The 19182-nt window shown below is 38.4% G+C and overlaps 1 protein-coding gene across 8 annotated transcripts in view; it reads right to left on the bottom strand.

Moving 5' to 3' along the window:
• Positions 1-19182, bottom strand: part of KIZ (kizuna centrosomal protein) — a 155756-nt gene that overhangs the window by 56729 nt on the left and 79845 nt on the right. For 5 of the 8 annotated variants that reach the window (XM_033094995.1, XM_033094997.1, XM_033095001.1 and 2 more), the window contains 2 exons: positions 15913-16017; positions 1007-1157 (listed from right to left, as the gene is read on the bottom strand). In XM_033094995.1, coding sequence (XP_032950886.1) covers positions 1007-1157; positions 15913-16017 — 256 coding nt within the window. The remainder of the gene's footprint in view (positions 1-1006; positions 1158-15912; positions 16018-19182) is intronic. The other 3 variants (XM_033094996.1, XM_033094998.1, XM_033094999.1) reach the window with 3 other exon arrangements.

Below are 19182 nucleotides of genomic sequence, written 5' to 3'. Positions count from 1 at the left end.
CAAAAGGCCTGAGATCAGAAAGTTAAAACAACCACAAAACCTCACTTATTACTTATCACTTTTTCAAATACATTAATCATTATTAAGAATGTAACTATTTCCTCTTGGAACTACCTTATGACCCAGCAATTCCACTCTTAGGTATCTATCCAGAGAAATCCAAAACACTAATTCGAAAAAATTTATGCACCCCTATGTTTATTGCAGCACTATTCACAATAGTCAGGACATGGAAACAACCGAAATGCCCACTGGTAGATGATTGGATTAAGAAACTGTGGTACATTTGTACAATAGAATATTACTTGGCCATAAAGAAGAATAAAATCTTACCATTTGCAACAATATGGATGGACCTAGAGAACATTATGCTAAGTGAAATAAGACAGATAGAGAGAGATAAACACCATAAGATCTCACTAATATGTGGAATCTAAAGAATAGAATAAATGAAAAAACTAATTAGAAACAGTCTCAGAGATACAGAGGAAAATGTGAGGGTTGCTAGATGGGGAGTGGAGTGGGGATGAGGGAGAAGGTAAGAGGATTAGAAAGCACAATCGGTAACCACAAGATTGACAGGGGGATACAAAGGACAGTTTGGGGAATATAATCAATAATCTTGTAAAGATTTTACAGGGTATCCGATGGACACTTGTCTTATTAGGGAGACCACTTCATGGACAGTGTAGGTGCCTGACTATTGCAGTGTATATCTGAAGCTAAATAATAATGAATGCCAACTATAATTTAATATACATATAGTCACAGGACGTGGAGTACAGCATAAGAAATAGAGTCAGTGGAACTGTGACAGCTATATACAATGTCAGAGGGTTAGTAGATTTGCGGAGGGGGGTTATCACTTTCTGAGGGGTATAAATCTTTAACTATTACATTGTTTTGTACACCTGAAACTAATAACTAAAAAAAAAAAAAAAGAATTTATCTAGTCCTCAAATCAGTACCTTATACATCTTGAAACTATTTTTGAAAAATGACTAACCCTTGTCCTCTGGTCCATGTTTTTGAGTAGGAAAACTGATTCAGACAGCTTAGTTACCTCTTCTTTGATCGAATTATCCTGTTCTTTCAAGGTGGCAACACACTGACCCAACTGTGCCCTCATTAAGCCTGAGGTGGGTGCTTGTTCAGATCTGTAAAACAGAAATAGGAGACAAATTACAGATTTAAAATTGAGTTACTTATGAGATTCCCACATTTTTTAAGGTCCCCTAATCAAGTTAGTAGAAGACAAGCTATATAGAAAAGCCTAGAACCTAATTTATCCTGGACTAAGAGAACTTCTAGAGTTCAAGTATCTTTTTTTTTTTTTAACTTTTATTTTATTGTGCTTATGATTTCATTGCTAGATGAGCATTCTTAACTTTGGCTGCATAGTGAAAGCACCTGGGAAGCTCTATAAAATTTAGGTGCTCTATAGAGGCTAGTAAAATTGGCCTAGGGTGTGGCTCAGCCATCACAATTTTTTAAGGCTCACAGAGTGTTCTAGTGTGATGCTATAGCTTCAAATCACTGCATAGATGGCTAGGCTCCTTTTAAATGTGGTTAACAAAAATAGATCACATTTCTACGTTAACAACAGTTTGTCCTCAGTATGCTCTTACTATAATTTAAAAAATTAATATACTATTAGGAAAGAGTTAAAAATCAAGCCTATATTGCTGCCTAGACTATGGTATTTAGATACTAAAAGGAACGGCAGCACCTTAGAGAAATTCCCTATTCCAGGTCTGGGGCAGGAACTGCACAAGATGAGCCTGGGACGCATTATTATATCAGAAAGTAAGGAAGCTGTCAGAGACTACTGAGTAATGTCAAAAGCTTCAAGGGCTATCCTGGAGGGGCTCCTATGGGCCAAAGATGGGACAATTTGAGCACCAAAAAGAATTATGATTGCAGACTTCATCAAAATGGCAGCGTGAGGTGAGCCTCTGTAAAGCTCCCTTGGAATTTACAACTAATCAAACAACAATAACTCCACAAAGCACTCCCTGCACAGCACACAGGCAAGACTAAGAGCCCCACTACTGAATTCACCTAAAGGTGGGCTAATCGCATGAGTGGGAAGGAGGGAAAGGAGAAGGGCGGAAACGGAACCGCGCAGGCGCAGGACGCAGACCTAGCTCAGTGCTCCGAGCTCGCTGCATCCCGGAACTACCGCAGCTGCGGGAGACGGAAGAACTCGGACTGCTAGGGCTCCGCTTATGGCCCACAGGGCTGAGGGGACAGCATATAACACGGCTGAACCCAATGCTCACGGCAGAGACCTCAGAGAAAAGACTGAGGGAAGAAGGCTGAAAACGGTGGTTTAAGCCCTCACTGCCGAGCAGAGAATGGAAGCCTTAGGCACTGAGACTAGCCGCCCCCTCCCTACCCTCCCAGAGCTCGCCCCGCACACACCTGCCCGGTGCTAGAAGCGGAACAGTAGCAGTGTCAGATCAAAAGAACAGAATATTTCTTGTTCTGAGAACTGTGGACTGCAGACACAGATTCGCAGGCCAACTAGTTCCAGCAAAGGGGAGGGAGCTGTGGAAGCAGGATTGGCTGTGGTAGTGGTGGATGCCGTTGCTCTTGGCCACCTCTCACAACTCACTCCGCCCCTGTCCCCACCTAGCTGGGTGGATCCCTGCAGAAGTAAACAGAACTGCTGAAACACACGGGCTCTGAATCTGGTGCAGGAAGAGCTTTGGAACTTCAAAAGCTCTCCGCATACCCACACGGACACTGAGCCCTGTGACCCAAGAAACTATTAACAGAGGAGAAGCCCGTCTCCCAGGGAATCCCCCCATTGTGTGAAAAGCTGGAATAGTGCAGACAAAACATAGCACTACTGTGTGAGACAGAAAAAAAGGGTGCAGTCGGACAGAAAATAAAACATTCTACCAACAAGTACTGGAAAACAAAAGAAAGACCTCTTCCTATCAACCTGTTGCAGAAGCCACTCCTGTAGATGTATAGGAAGAGAAATTAATCAATCAGTAATTGCCATGAATAACCAAGCCAACAAGACAGCTCAGAAAGAAAGGGAAAAGTCTCCAGAAAAGGAACTTAAAGACATGGAAATATGTGACTTAAATGACAGAGAATTCAACATTGCAGTTCAGAAAAAACTCAATGAAATGCAAGAAAACACAGAAAGGCAGTTTAATGAACTCAGAAACACAATCAAAGAACAACATGAGCATTTTACGAAACAGACTGAAATTTTAAAAAAGAACCAAATAGAATTTCTGGAGATTAAGAACTCAATAGAAGAAATCAAAAATGAAATAACCAGCTTAGGTAGTAGAGTTGACCAGATGGAGGAAAGAATCAGTGACATCGAAGATAGAAACCTGGAAATGACACAGATTGAAGAAGAAAGTGACTTGAGACTTAAAAGAAATGAAAGAACTCTGCAAGAACTTTCTGACTCCACCAGAAAGAGCAATATAAGAATAATGGACATACCAGAAGGAGAAGAAAGAGAGAAGGGAACAGAGAATATATTTAAACAAATTGTCGATGAGAACTTCCCAAACTTGTGGACAGAACTGGATCCTCGAATCCAAGAAACAAATAGAACACCTAATTACCTCAATCCCAACAGGCCTTCTCTAAGGCATATTGTATTGAAGCTGTCTAAAATCAATGACAAAGAAAGAATCCTCAAGGCAGCCAGGGAAAAGAAGATGGTAACCTACAAAGGAAAGCCCATTAGATTATCATCAGATTTTTCAGCAGAAACTCTACAAGCCAGGAGGGAATGGAACCAAATATTCAAATTATTGAAAGAGAGAAATTACAAGCCAAGAATAATATATCTAGAAAAGACATCCTTTAGATATGAAGGAGGAATAAAGACCTTTCCAGACATACAGAAGCTGAGGGAATTTTCTAATACATGACCTGCACTCCAAGAAATACTAAAGGAGGCTATCTGACCACCATCAACAGGGACAATTTGTGGCAACCAAAACATAAAACGGGGGAGAGTAAAGCCTGAATATGGGAATGGAGAAAGTAAGCGTGCTGAAGAAAATGGAATACTCTAAATATCAAACTTTCTTTTACATGAACTTATGGGTAACCACTCAAAAAAAATCCAGAACTGAAATATATACTGTAATAAAAGAAGAAACAGAGGGAAACATCATAGAACACCACCACTCAGAAATAACAGACAACAACAAAAAGGCAAAGAAACAATGGAGACACAGCCTTACCAGAAAACTAAAGATAGAATGACAGGAAATCCTCACATATCAATAATCATCCTAAATGTAAATGGACTGAACTCACCAATAAAAAGGCACAGATAGCAGACTGGATCAAAAAACTAAACCCAACCATATGCTGTCTCCAAGAGACAAATCTCAGCTACAAGGACAAGCATAGACTCAAAGTGAAAGGATGGAAATTGACAATCCAAGCAAATGGTACCCAGAGAAAATCAGGTGTATCCATACTGATATCAGATGAAACAGACTTCAGGGTGAAAAGGGGAACAAGAGACAAAGATGGATATTTCATAATGGTAAAGGGGACTATACAACAAGAAGACATAACAGTCATCAATATTTATGCCCCCAATCAGGGAGCACTGAAATATACCAAGCAACTACTAACAGAACTAAAGGGAGAAATTGAGCAAAACACATTTATACTAGGGGACCTAAATACATCATTGACAGCTATAGATAGATCATCCAAACAGAAAATAAATAACGAAATAGCAGCCGTACATGACACATTAGATGAAATGGACCTAATTGACATATATAGAGCACTTCATCCTAAAACATCAGACTATACATTCTTTTCTAGTGTACATGGAACACTCTCAAGGATACACCATATATTGGGACATAAAACGAGCCTCAGCAAATTTAAGAAGATTGAAATCATACCAAGCATATTCTCTGATCACAAGGCTTTGAAATTGGATATCAGCTGCAAAAAGAAGGCAGGAAAAAACACAAATACATGGAGATTAAACAACATACTTTTAAAGAACGACTGGGTCAAAGAAGAAATTAGAGGAGAGATCAAAAGATACACAGAAACAAATGACAATGAAAATACATCCTACCAAAATTTTGGGAATGCAGCGGAAGCAGTTTTAAGAGGGAAATTTATATCATTACAGGCCTGTCCCAAGAAACAAGAAAAATCCCAAATAAATAACCTCATGTTACACCTTAAAGAACTAGAAAAAGAAGAACAAGTGAAACCCAAGGTCAGCAGAAGAAAGGGAATAACAAAAATCAGAGCAGAACTAAATGAAATAGAGAACAAAAAGATAACAGAAACAATTAATGTGACAAAGAGCTGGTTCTTTGAAAAGATTAACAAAATTGACAAACCCTTGGCTAGACTAAGATAAAAAGGTAGAAGACATTAACAAAATCAGAAATGAAAAAGGGGAAGTTATCGCAGACACCACAGAAATACAAAGGATCATCCAAGAATACTATGAAGGACTATATGCCACCAAATTCAATAACCTAGAAGAAATGGACAAGTTCTTAGAAACATATAGCCTTTGAAGGCTGAACTATGATGAACTGGAAAATCTAAACAAACCGAACACCAGTAACAAAATTGAATCAGTCTTCAAAAACCCACCCAAAAGCAAAAGTCTGGGACTAGATGGCTTCACTAGTGAATTCGACCAAACCTTCAAAGAGGATCTAATACCAATCCTGCTCAAACTCTTCCAAAAAATTGAAGAAGAGACAGTACTCCCTAACTCATTTTATGAGGCCAACATTATCCTGATATCAAAACCTGATGAGGACAACACAAAAAAAGAAAACTGCAGACCAATATCTCTGATGAATACAGATGCAAAAATCCTAAACAAAATTCTAGCAAATCGAATGCAACAATGCATTAAAAAGATTATTCATCACGACCAAGTGGGGTTCATCCCAGGGGCACAAGGATGGTTCAACATACACAAATCCATCAATGTGATACATCACATACACAAAATAAAGGACAAAAATAATATGATTGTATCAATTGATGCAGAAAAAGCATTTGACAAGATACAACATCCATTTATGATTAAAACACTTAATAAAATAGGTAAAGAAGGAAAATACCTTAACATAATAAAGGCCATATATGACAAACCCTCAGCTAATATCATAATTAACCGTGAAAACTGAAGCCCTTTGCTCTACGTTCAGGAACACTACAGGGCTGTCCCCTATCACCTCTGCTTTTCAACACAGTGTTGGAAGTCCTTGCCAGAGCAATCAGGCAAGAGAAAGAAATAAAAGGCATCCAAATTGGGAATGAAGAAGTTAACTCTTTGCAGATGACATGATGCTATATATTGAAAACCCTAAAAACTCCACCTAAAAGCTATTAGAAACAATCAACGAATACAGTAAATTTGCCGGCTACAAAATCAACGTACAAATGTCCATTGTGAAAGATGAATGTTAAGGACATTATGCTATATACTAACAATGAAAACTCAGAAAAAGAAATACAAAAAACAATTCCTTTTGCAATTGCAGCAAAAAGAATCAAATACCTAGGAGTAAACTTAACCAAGGATGTGAAGGACCTATATGCTGAAAAGTATAAGACATTTTTGAAAGAAACTGAAGAAGACAAAAAGAAATGAAAGACATTCCGTGATCTTGGATTAGAAGAATCAACATAGTTAAAATGGCCATATTACCTAAAGCATTATACAGATTTAATGCAATCCCCATCAAAATCCCAATGGCATTTTTTAAAGAAATAGAACAAACAATCATCAAATGTGTTTGGAACCACAAAAGACCCCGAATAGTCAAAGCAATCCTAAGAAAAAAGAACAATACTGGAGGCATCACACTCCCTGACTTTAGCTTGTACTACAGGGCTACAGTAATCAAAACAGCATGGTATTGGCAGAAAAACAGACACATAGACCAATGGAATAGAATTAAGAACCCAGAAATAAAACCACATAAATATGGACAGATAATTTTTGACAAAGAAGCTAAAAACATACAATGGAGGAAAGACAGCCTCTTCAATAAATGGTGCTGGGAGAATTGGATAGCCATGTGCAAAAGAATGAAACTAGACTGTTATCTGTCACCATGTACCAAAATTAATTCAAAATGGATCAAAGACTTAAGCATAAGACCTGACACAATAAACTGTATAGAAGAAAACATAGGCACTAAACTTATGGACCTTGGGTTCAAAGAGCATTTTATGAATTTGACTCCAAAGGCAATGGAAGTAAAAGCTGAAATAAACAAATGGGACTATATGAAACTTAAAAGCTTCTGCATAGCAAAAGACACCATCGACAAAATAAAGAGGCAACCAACTGAATGGGAGAAGATTTTTGCACACAGTGCCTCCGATAAGGGGCTAATATCCAAAATATACAAGGAACTCATGAAACTCAACAACAAAAAAACTAACAACCTAATTGAAAAATGGGCAGAGGACCTGAAGAGACATTTCTCCAAAGAGGACATACAAATGGCAAATAGACATATGAAAAAATGTTCAACATCACTAATCATCAGAGAAATGCAAATAAAAACCACAATGAGATATCACCTCACCCCAGTCAGAATGGCTATCATCAACAAGACAAATAGTAACAAGTGTTGGAGAGGCTGTGGAGAAAAAGGAACCCTCATACACTTGATGGGAATGCAGACTGGTGTAGCCACTATGGAAGGCAGTGTGCAGGTTCCTCAAAAAATTACAAATAGAATTACCATATGACCCAGCAATCCCTCTCCTGGGTATCTACCCAAAAAATGTGAAAACATTTATTCATAAAGACACGTGTGCTCCAATGTTCATTGCAGCTTTATTTACGGTGGCCAAGACATGGAAACAACCAAAATGTCCTTCGCTAGATGAATGGATAAAGAAGTTGTGGTGTATATACACAATGGAATACTATTCGGCAGTAAGAAAAGATGATATAGGAACATTTGTGACAACATGGATGGATCTTGAGAGTATAATGCTAAGCGAAATAAGTCAGACAGATAAAGCAGAGAACCATATGATTTCACTGATATGTGGTATATAAACGAAAAACAACAAAAGAACAAGACAAACAAATTAGAAACAAAAACTCATAGAAAAACAATAGTTTAGTGGTTACCAGAGGATAAGGGGGGTGTGGGGTGGGAGATGAGGGTAAGGGGGATCAAATATATGGTGATGGAAGGAGAACTGACTCTGGGTAGTGAACACACAATGGGATTTATAGATGATATAATGCAGAATTGTACACCTGAAATGTATATAATTTCACTAACAATTGTCACCCCAAGAAATTAAAAAAAAAATTATGATAGCAATGGACTGACACAGATAATATATAAAAATCCATGACTTTTTAAAAAAAATAAATAAAAAGTAAAAAAAAAAATCATCTTTAAAAAGGAGAAATCTTATCACGTGCTACAACATGGGTGAATGTTAAGGACATTATGCTACGTAAAATAAGCTGGTCACAAAAAGACAAATACTGTGTGACTCCACTTACACAAGATGCCTAGTGTAGTCAAACTCATAGATAGAGAAAGTAGAATGGAGATTGCCAGGGCTTGAGGAGGGAGAAATGGAGAGTGGTTTATTTTAGTTTATAACATGAAAAAGTTCTGGCGATCGGTTGCGCAGCAACATGAATGTACTTAAGACTACTGCGCTGTACACTTAGCAACAGTTAAGATGGTAAATTTTATGTTATGTATATTTTGCCACAATTAAAAATATAAACAAAGAAACCTCTGGAGGCTGCTAGGGCAATAACTCGTTATTCTGAAAACTGGTTAGTAAAGGGACAGAATCACTCATTTTATCCTGTCTTTGTGGTCAAAAAAAGGCATTTCCAAGTTACTGAGTAGTTGATGGGAAAAGTTCTTCCAACTACAAAATGCAGAAGAAATGAATGAGTTAGAAAAGTCATCATTTTACAAGTCCAAATTAATGCATCTAGGAAATGATAATAATTTTGTGATTGCTTAACAGTAAACTTTATGTTCGAGGCATCAGTCTGCCAACACTCAAATCCATGGATTAGTCTTAGCACCACTAACGATGGGATGACCAGACATCGTGTGCTGGAGTTAGTATAATAAGGAATACAAGCACTATCTATGATGTCATCTTGCCAAAATAACTGGCGTGGAATATCATCATGTATCTGAATGGAACCATCAGTTTACAGATAACGTCATTTGGATCCTGATTCAAACTAAGCAAATATAAAAAGGCTTTCTGAGATAATCAGTGCAAACTTATAAGGACTAGGTACCGTGTTTCCCCGAAAATAAGACCTAGCCGGACAATCAGCTCTCATGTGTCTTTTGAGCAAAAATGAATATAAAACCAGGTCTTATTTTACTATAAGACCGGGTCTTTAATATAATATAATTAATATGATATGATTAGTATAATATAATATAATATATGATATCGAGTCTTATATTAATTTTTGCTCCAAAAGGCACATTAAAGCTGATTGTCCGGCTAGGTCTTATTTGCAGGGAAACACAGCATTCAATAAAGAATTTTGTTAAACAGTAATGTATTAAATCCTTATATGTTAGAGATATAAGTATTTGTGAGTAAAATATGTTATTTATTTTAAACTACTCGAGAAAAAAAGTGTGGGTGAAGGAAAGATAAAACACCAGCAAAATGTTGACAACTGGTGGATCTGGGTAATGGGTACATGGGACTTCATTATACTGTTATATCTGCTTTTGTGAATATTTTAACATTTTCAAAGTAAAAAGTTTTTTAAAAGTGTACTGTCTGCAATTTACTTGGAAATACATAAAAATAAGAGATTGAGATTGACGGATGGAAGGATGGAGAGACTAAACAAACAGACTAATACAATGTCAAAGGTAGAATCTGGGTGGTGGGTATATGAATGCTCACTGTACACAGAGTTCTTTTTACTTTCCTGTTTGGAAATTTTCATAATAAATGGAAATAAAAGTAAATCTAGGTACAATTCAGAACGTTTTTTTTTTGGTAAACTTTTACTTATTTGTGTTTTTCCAGGACCCATCAGCTCCTGGAAAAGTCAAGTAGTTGTTTCAATCTAGTGTGGAGGGCGCAGCTCACAGTGGCCCATGTGGGGATCGAACCGGCAACCTTGTTGTTAAGAGCACCGCGCTCTAACCAACTGAGCTAACTGACTGCCCCTCAGAACCTTCTTTAATAAATCTTAATTGTTATAACCTTTGCCTGACCTACTAACTCTAGTTTTTCCCAATACTTGAAGTGTGATGCTTCGCTGGAATCCTTGAACTTGCTTAAAAATTTCCCAGAATTATTCTAAGGTTTTAGGCTGGTTTGGTAGAAACCCCTTCAGCAATTTGCCTCTCTTGGTTCCATCCAGACCTCACTGATGTCATAATGCCACCCAATTCCTTTGTACTGATTCTATGTAAGTGAATTTACATTTGCATCTATATTTTGTTTCATGACAAATTTCCCTACTGGGAAAATGTACTCACAGGCCACCAGCATATTCTAGTCCATTCAGCCAGTATATTTCATAAAGAGAAATATACTTCTCATAAAGAGAAAAAAATTTATCATAAAGAGAAAAAAACTGTGGTTTTGGCCAGAAAGCATGCTTAGTTAGGTTGAATTCAACTTTAATAAAAAGGTTTAATTAGGACGAATCAAATTAGTTAATTTAGTTGGGATGGAGTAATTATCAGAGACCAGCCTTTCTAGTAACTATGCACATGATTTCTGCAGAAACAAAGTCAAGGCAAGACTGTTACTAATATCCCTGCTAACTGTAACCATACTTTGGGTCCTGGAATGAAAGAACTAGTTAAGTTTCCTATAATAATTATATGTACTTCACAAAAATGACAAAACCCATTAATTGACTTCCATGAGTCAAACAACAAATGAGCCATTGAAGGAGGTACAGCAACTAGAATTTGCGACTTCTGAACAGCTAAGCCACTACAAAAGCACAAAGCCAGGCTTTCTTAGAGATTTATTTCAGGGCAGATTGAGCAAGGAGTGCAGGAGCCATGGCTCTCGTTGCATGGAATCTTGCCCATGGTTCTACATACCTAACCCACCAAATCAAAAAAAGTGGTACAGAGGATTTAAAGGAGCTTTATTCTCTTTTGCCCACTTACACTGGAAAATTTGTAACATCATGCCACACATAAAAAACAAAGTTTGGGGGCGGCCCGGTGGCTTAGGCGGTTGGAGCTCCATGCTCCTAACTCCGAAGGCTGCCGGTTCGATTCCCACATGGGCCAGTGGGCTCTCAACCACAAGGTTGCCAGTTCAATTCCTCGAGTCCCGCAAGGGATGGTGGGCTCCGCCCCCTGAAACTAAGATTGAACAAGGCACCTTGAGCTGAGCTGCCGCTGAGCTCCCGGATGGCTCAGTTGGTTGGAGTACGTCCTCTCAACCACAAGGTTGCCGGTTCAACGCCCGCAAGGAATGGTGGGCTGTGCCCCCTGCAACTAGAAAATGGCAACTGGATCTGGAGCTGAGCTGCGCCCTCCACAACTAAGACTGAAAGGACAACAACTTGAAGCTGAACGGCACCCTCCACAACTAAGATTGAAAGGACAACAACTTGACTTGGCAAAACAGGCCTGGAAGTACACACTGTTCCCCCAATAAAGTCCTGTTCCCCTTCCCCAGTAAAATCTTTAAAAAAAAAAAAAAAACAAAGTTTGATGCCAGCTAAATTATATACTCCTTTAATTAAAAATACAATAAAAAAATAAGGATCACTTCATAAATTATATAAATGTCTAACCACTAAGTTATACACCTGAAATGAATATGATATATTCAATGTCAACTGTAATTGAAAAAAATAAAATAAAATTTAAAAATATTTAATAAAAGAATAGACTTTAAGTAGCCTACAATTCATTTTGTATACTTGGAATGGCTTCTAATCAGAAAACTATAAACACTTGGCACTTTTTCCAAGGCAATTTAAACAAATGTACCAGAATTTCTTAACTATATCTAATTTATAATAGACTGGGAATTTGACCAAAGTTTTAAATGCATACAAAGTAATAAATACCCTGAATTTTATTCTGAACCTAAGTAGAATAAAATAAAGGGGTTTTTACATACTGTACTCCAAACAATATGAAAGCTGACTCAATTGTTTAGCCTGAGTTTGAGAGCACAACTGGGCAATTGTACCTGAAAGTAGCCACTAACATACAATAAACTGCACCAGGGGAAAAAATAAAATAATGGGTAGTTTCATTATGATTTTCATGTAACATAAAACTACTTATTAAGTAATCATTTTTATGTTAAAATGTTTTCCAGAAGGCAATAACAAACAGAATTTTTTATCAATTACCCGAATGACATGAATCATATTTTAATAATTCATAATTGTCTAAAATAATCACTTGGTCCTCCACCTAATAAGAGTAAACCTTTCATATGAAGATCTTCGAACACTTAACCCTTGATATAACAAAAATCAGTAATGATGAAACAATTTTTTTTTTTCTTTTAAGACGCTTCATTTTGTGAGCAGGAATTCAGAAGTCTTCACACTATGTTTTAGTGTATGTTATGGGGCAAATGTCCCATGTTACAGACAAGATTAAAGAGACAGATATTGATTGGTATGGTTCGGTCTGGGGCACAAGCCGGGTTGCTACCACAGCAAACACAGCTTTTAGGAGTTCATAACCTGTGAGAGCCTTCCCACTCTGCCTGGCCTAGAATTCTCTGATATGAGAGTCATTAACAATCAAGGAACAAAACACAATGTAATTTATAGATGATGTGATATAGAATTACACACCTGAAATCTATGTAATTTTAATAACAATTGTCACCCCAATAAATTTAAATAAAAAAAAATAAATAAAAAATAAAAACTCTGAAAACAGAAAAAAAAAAAAAAAAAAAAAAAGTAGATCATTCTCTCCCAATCTGTGTTTCTACAACGGTTTATTAAATTGACCGTGGACTGCTTTGGTCCAGAGGAGACTGCAAAGCAGACAGGAATATTTCACTTAGGGGAGTGCTGAGCAGTAACTTGGGGGTTGAGGGGCGCAGGGCATGCCTAGATCAAGGAGAACACGGGGGAGCCTGATGCCATGATTAAAACCTGTTAGAAAGAATCTGTATTTAAAGATCTGACTGCTTGCTCATCTCTCAAAGGTCATATAAACACTTGCCACTTTTCCCAAGGCTAGAGCGTAAACCAGTGACAATCAGTGTGCATTAATTAGCAACCCCAGTCACACACAGGGCAATTCTAATTGTAACAGAGCAAAACACTGACATTAGTAACTATTCCTGACTTCTTCATCTGGCTTTAAAAAATGATTGTGGTAAAGAAACAGTCTTGAAGGCTCTAGATATTAATTTTAAAATTTGTGTTGGTCATAAACAAGGATCATTTCTTATGGAAGGCTGATTTATACATAACTGTAGATCAATAGTCATATAAAATGCAACCTTTCATAATGGAAATCAATGCTGTATTATGCATGTTGAGAAAGTGTAACAAACGTTGGTCTAGTAGATGTAGATATATCTTATCATCCGCAATCAGTGTTTGGCAGCCCAGGTTAAGAGTCACATAATGAATTATTCAGTCTAACAAGTCAGTTTGCACAGAGAATTATAAATGCATATATGCTTTCTATGCCACATACCACAACTGTGGTTTTTATGAAATAGTGCATCAACAGATATAAAAGGCAGAGAAAGAAATGGGCCTGGTTAAAGACCCTTAAACACACAATCACCAAATGCCCTACGGAGTGCAGTGACTCCTTCCCAGCCAGCTTCTTCCACCACCTTGTAAAGGAGTATTTTTATTTCACATGATAAAAAACATGAAAGAGAATTTTCTTATATTTCCCTTTACTAATTTAAGTTGGAAAGATAATGACCAGAAAGGTCATTTCAAGCATTTCCCATAGTTTGGACATAGCGAGTACATATGCAGAAGGTACTGTAAACACATTCAGGACTTGCAAACCCGATCCTGTGCTCTGTGAAATGGAACCATATGATTAGCCAAGTTTTCTTGTGACAAGTGCCTTTTAGAGACCATTATCCTGACTTCTTACTCCTTGATGGAATCCAATAGACTTATGGTGAATTCTATTCTAAAAAAATCCAGGTTATCCTTCTTATTTATATCAGTAACATGAAAAAGCCTATGTGGCACATTGAAAAGTAGAGAAAATGACATTGGATGTAAGATATGAGTAACTAGACCCAAAGCCCCTCTCGGCCAAAATAGGTCCTTTCAGATGGGCTTCCATAGACACTTATCTGGTGACCATGTTCAAGTAACAATTTTTTCTCTACTAGTAAATGGTAGGGATGTATTTTAGTAAGAAGAAATATATTGAGTTCCCAAAATAAAAATCAGGATTAGGACACTGGCAACATTCTTGCAACATGAATTAGGAACCTACCAGGTGCCAGGACTGAACAAACCATTAAACATATTACACATTTATAACTTTATGAACTCAGTAAGTAGCCCAGATGCCACAAAGCTTCTTAGGCCATGGACAGAAACCCAGACCGCCTAAAAGGTGCATAGAGGTTATGGAATAGATTTCTGATTGACTTAGGAAGGACGTACAAGAATCATGGTTTATGTGTGTCAACTACTCTGCAAACAATTAAATCTCTTTCTCTTGTTCCATCTTTATAGACATTTAAGACACATCCTTGGAGTGGTGGCTCTCAAACTCCAGGGAGCAGAGTTCCCTTAAGGATTCATTAAAACCCAGATGGCTAGGTCCCACCCCTAGATTCCCAATTAAGTGGATCCTGGATAGGGCGTGAGAAGGTTGTGTTCCTAATAAGCTCCCAGGTTTTATTGATGCTGCTGGTGAAGGTACCATACATGTAGACTGGGAATCTGTATCTTCTAGATTGGGAGCCTATATCACTGATCTTGGAAATTTAGGAACTCATTTGGGGTTTGGACCTGTCAAGGACATCCATCCAGGTGGTGGCTATACTGGGTTATAGGAGGTCTAACAATTAAGTTTGCGAATTTGTTTCAACGATATTGCTAACCTTTTGTTGATATCAGAGGGATTATTCATTATGAATTTGTACCAACTGGATAAATGGTTAACCAAGTTATTATTTGGAAGTGCTGAAAAATTCTGTGTGAAAAAGTTAGACAATCTGAACTATTCACCAACAACTCATGGCTCTTGCATCACGACAATGCACCAGATCACAGAACACTGTCTGTGAGGGAGTTTTTAGCCAGTAAACAAATAACTGTATTGGAACACTCTCCATACTCACTTGATCTGGCCCCCAATGACTTCTTTCTTGACCTGAAGATAAAGGAAATATTGAAAGGAAGCTATTTTGATGACATTAAGGACATCAGCTCTGATGGCCATTCCAGAAAAAAATTTTCAACATTGCTTTGAAGGGTGGACTAGGCGCTGGTGTCAGTGCATAGCTTCCCAAGGGGAGTACTTCCAAGGTGACCGTAGTGATATTCAGCAATGAGGTATGTAGCACTTTTTCTAGGATGAGTTTGCAAACTTAATTGTCAGACTTTGTACGCTGGGTTGTTCTACAAGTTATGCTAATATAACATACCAGACAAAGGCTACCCGTGTTCCCTCCCACCAAGTAAGTCCTTAAACGTTGCTACAAGCAGGGATTGAAAGGATACATCTAGTAAACAATTATAAACAAATATATTTACAAAGAAATAGATGATGAAGTCCATAAAAATGTTAAACAGATGACTACAAGTGTCTACCCTAGTGCTGATCATGTGGACTAGTGTTTTGCAACTCTGTGACCCTTTTCATAGAAGCATCTGGGAATAAGAACGACCACCCCACCACAGCAGCAGTTTCACGACAGTAATACCTGACTTGCGTTTCATCGCTGCCACTCCCAGGTGACAGCTGATGAAGGACAGCTGCTCTGCAGTCTTCAAGGTCTTCTTTCAGAATGCCACTGTGATTATAGGTCCTATAAAACAGGTGCTGCATGAGATGTTTATTTAAGCACAGACGGCCAGCTTCTAGAATCTATGGTGGTTCTTCGTGATTTATTGAAATATATCTGTAATATAATCTACACATAAAATGCAGCAACTAGACTGTCTCTCGACAAAGATGTAAAATGGGGCAGTTTAAAAAACTTGTTTGTGTGTATGTGGCAATTTTAAATCCATCAGAGGAAATAACTTTAACCCTTTGAAGACTAATGATGTTCAAATCCACAGCTGTGTAATCTCATTCCACCTCCACCTGACTGATAAGAATGCTAGATAATCTTAACAGCAGAAAAGACTAATTTTATATTGTCAATCACAACAAAGTTAGATCTCCACAATTTATGAAATTTACTTAAATTGTCACTGCTAAGAAATTGAAAACTAGTGGCTAAAGTATATATAGGTTATGTCCTGTATTTCTGAATGCAGAAAAATGACTATGATTTCTCGGTTTAGATCCCACTGCAGTAAAATTTTCTTTATTCTTAGTAAGAACAGGAAGGCATAGAAAGAGGGATTTAGCTTTCATTATTTATTACCAGTGAATTGAGGGTTTGTAGAGTCTAACAATTTGGCCTCTGTTTTAGGTTAGGCTTATTATGGTATCATAGTAGACTCCGAATAGATTGGTTCCTAACTTCCTTTAAAAAAATGTCTATTTTGGGGGGAAAAATGATTCTAAAAAGCTGGGGGAGAAAATATCAAAGACAAAACAGTATTACATCTTTTAAACAGTTGACCATATATGTAGTTGGGAATATTCAACACAAACCATAAAAAAGAAAATGAAACAACTTATAAAGCAACATGTTAATTAGCAAAGGATTACTAATTTGCACTGCAGTTGGTGAAGTTACTGGATCTATTTGATGGCCATGTGCCTGATATCACAAGGACGAAAGAGATGTGCTCTGTCTACTGGAGTGTGAGTGACAAGTGCAGGCTGAGGCCCACCCCCATTCTGAAGTAAGCCTCCCCTCCCCCCCACCTTTCCCCCACCCTACCCCAACCCCCATTCAAGCCCTGTTCTGGAAGCTGGGCCACCCTGTCCGTGCTCCAGCTCCTTGCTAAGTCCTAAACTCTTGTATAAACTCTAAGCCTGGGTTCTTAGTCCCTGTGGGTCAGACTCTGTGTTGGGTCCTTCCTTCATTCCTGAGCTCTGCTGCCCCAAACCTTCCAGACTCCTGTCCTATGTTACTTATGGTACCTGTTAATACTTCTTTTTCTTAGGCAAAATCTGGGTCCTAATTCTTTCTGGAAGGCTTTATCTTGTCACCACTCAATTCACAGAACAACAGCCTGTCCTTAAAAAGAGAAAGATAAGCCCACCTGAGGCGAGTCAGTTTCAGAACAGGAAAGGAGAGCAAATCACCAATGGGAGGACAATCAGGAATTGTGAGGGGGCAAAGAGACAGTGAGCCCCCTGGCATCACTGGGGCTTGATTAAGGCAGAAGTAGTTGAGCAGGCAGGATTTAGACAGAGGGGGAGATAATTCAAGCGAAGGAGCAGCATGTGCAAAGGTGACAGGAAATGCCAGGGGATGTGGGGTGTAGGGACCAGCAAGAAGACAAGACTGGCCAGGTGAGGGGTAAGATGTAAGTCTGGCTGTTGGTGATAAGATGTACTGAAATAAAATTTGATAGGAAACTGGTGAGAAAACAGCAAGAAACCTTGCAGATGTCTGAGCCATGGCTGGTTTCCTGAAAGCAGTTAGCCTGGCAGCAAGCTGTGCATGGATGGGATTGGTGAGGAGAGAGACCTGAGGCACTGAGACCACCCAGGAGAGTGACCTGGTGCTCTCGATGGCAGGGGAAGAATGTGTAAGTGTGAGAACAGTGGTGGCGTGGCAGAGAAGGAGAAACAGTCATTCCAGGTGCAGCAGCCAGGGAGGAAGGACTCAAGCACTTATGGCTGGTGGAGTGGGGTTGCAGAAAGCTGCAGCACGTGCCTCCCTCAAAGGGCCAGTCACCAGAGGCTCCCACTGTGGAGTGTGTGTCAGCGATGTTAGATCTTCCTAGTTTTCAAGAGAAGCTGGAAATGCACAGTCACAAGTTTTATTTTATATGACATCTCCCAAATTAAAAAATGTGACAGCTAATTCAAAAGAAGATTAAATATTGTGCCTGACAAACAATGCCCATCTAAGGGCTTGGGGCTCCAGCTTAGACTGCCTTCAGTCTCACTTCCCGATCAGGTAGTACACCCTGAGCAAGGCCATGGCTTGATGGTTTTGTACCTCCTCTAAAACACTAGCATAACAGTGGAACTTAGCAGACACTCTAATACTGGGGTACCAAGGTGAGCGAGGTGGGGCGGGATGCTGCATTGCTAGCAGCCTCCCTCCAGGGAACAGTTTATCTCTGCCATTTTTAGGAATGATGGTAAGAGAAAACAGACTGAGTTTTAGTGGTTTTATTATTTATAAATTCTCTGCAGACAATGCACCCCTTGTTGCTACATCTCCCGATTCCTAATACCACCATGGTATGGTCCAGTTAGGACAAATGCCAGATAACCTTTGTTCTTTTCCAATCTGATCAATCCAAACATCAGGCTTACTTAGGCTAGCTCATCTCACACTCTGTCCAGGAGCTTCTCTGACTACTTTATTCATAGGATCTTTTCTATCCCTAAATTTCTTTTAGCACAATACAGACAACATCCTACACTGTACTGTTCTCTTTTTATGTCATGTCTGCCTAGTCTTCTCAACAAGACCAAAAGCTTGTTCAGCACAGCAATTAAGACTTCTGAATTTTTATTTCACTTTGAGTTTCATATAGTACTCAGTATAACACTAAAGACACACTTAACAACACTACACATTGAATGATAGGCCAAGATTTAAACCTAGATTAGAGAAATTCGTAACACCTATTTTTACAGTCTGTCTTTAGATGTAGGAATTATACCAGTCCAGGGCTTCCAGGGGTGGCAACAAGTGACCAACAAGATGGCCATAAGCACTGTTATACAGAGCATTAATTAGGAACACAAAATGGACTCTAATAATGCTGACAGTTACGTCAGTCACAAAATGACAGTCATACCAGAGCATCACGTGAAAGGCGTACCCTATAGATGATGTAATACAGAACTGTACACCTGAAATCGATGTAACTTTACTAATAATTGT

The sequence above is a fragment of the Rhinolophus ferrumequinum genome, chromosome 23, assembly GCF_004115265.2.
Source record: "Rhinolophus ferrumequinum isolate MPI-CBG mRhiFer1 chromosome 23, mRhiFer1_v1.p, whole genome shotgun sequence".
In the NCBI taxonomy this organism is placed as follows: Eukaryota; Metazoa; Chordata; class Mammalia; order Chiroptera; family Rhinolophidae; genus Rhinolophus; species Rhinolophus ferrumequinum.
Note: the sequence above shows the minus strand (reverse complement) of the source record. Positions and strands in the feature narration are given on the sequence as shown.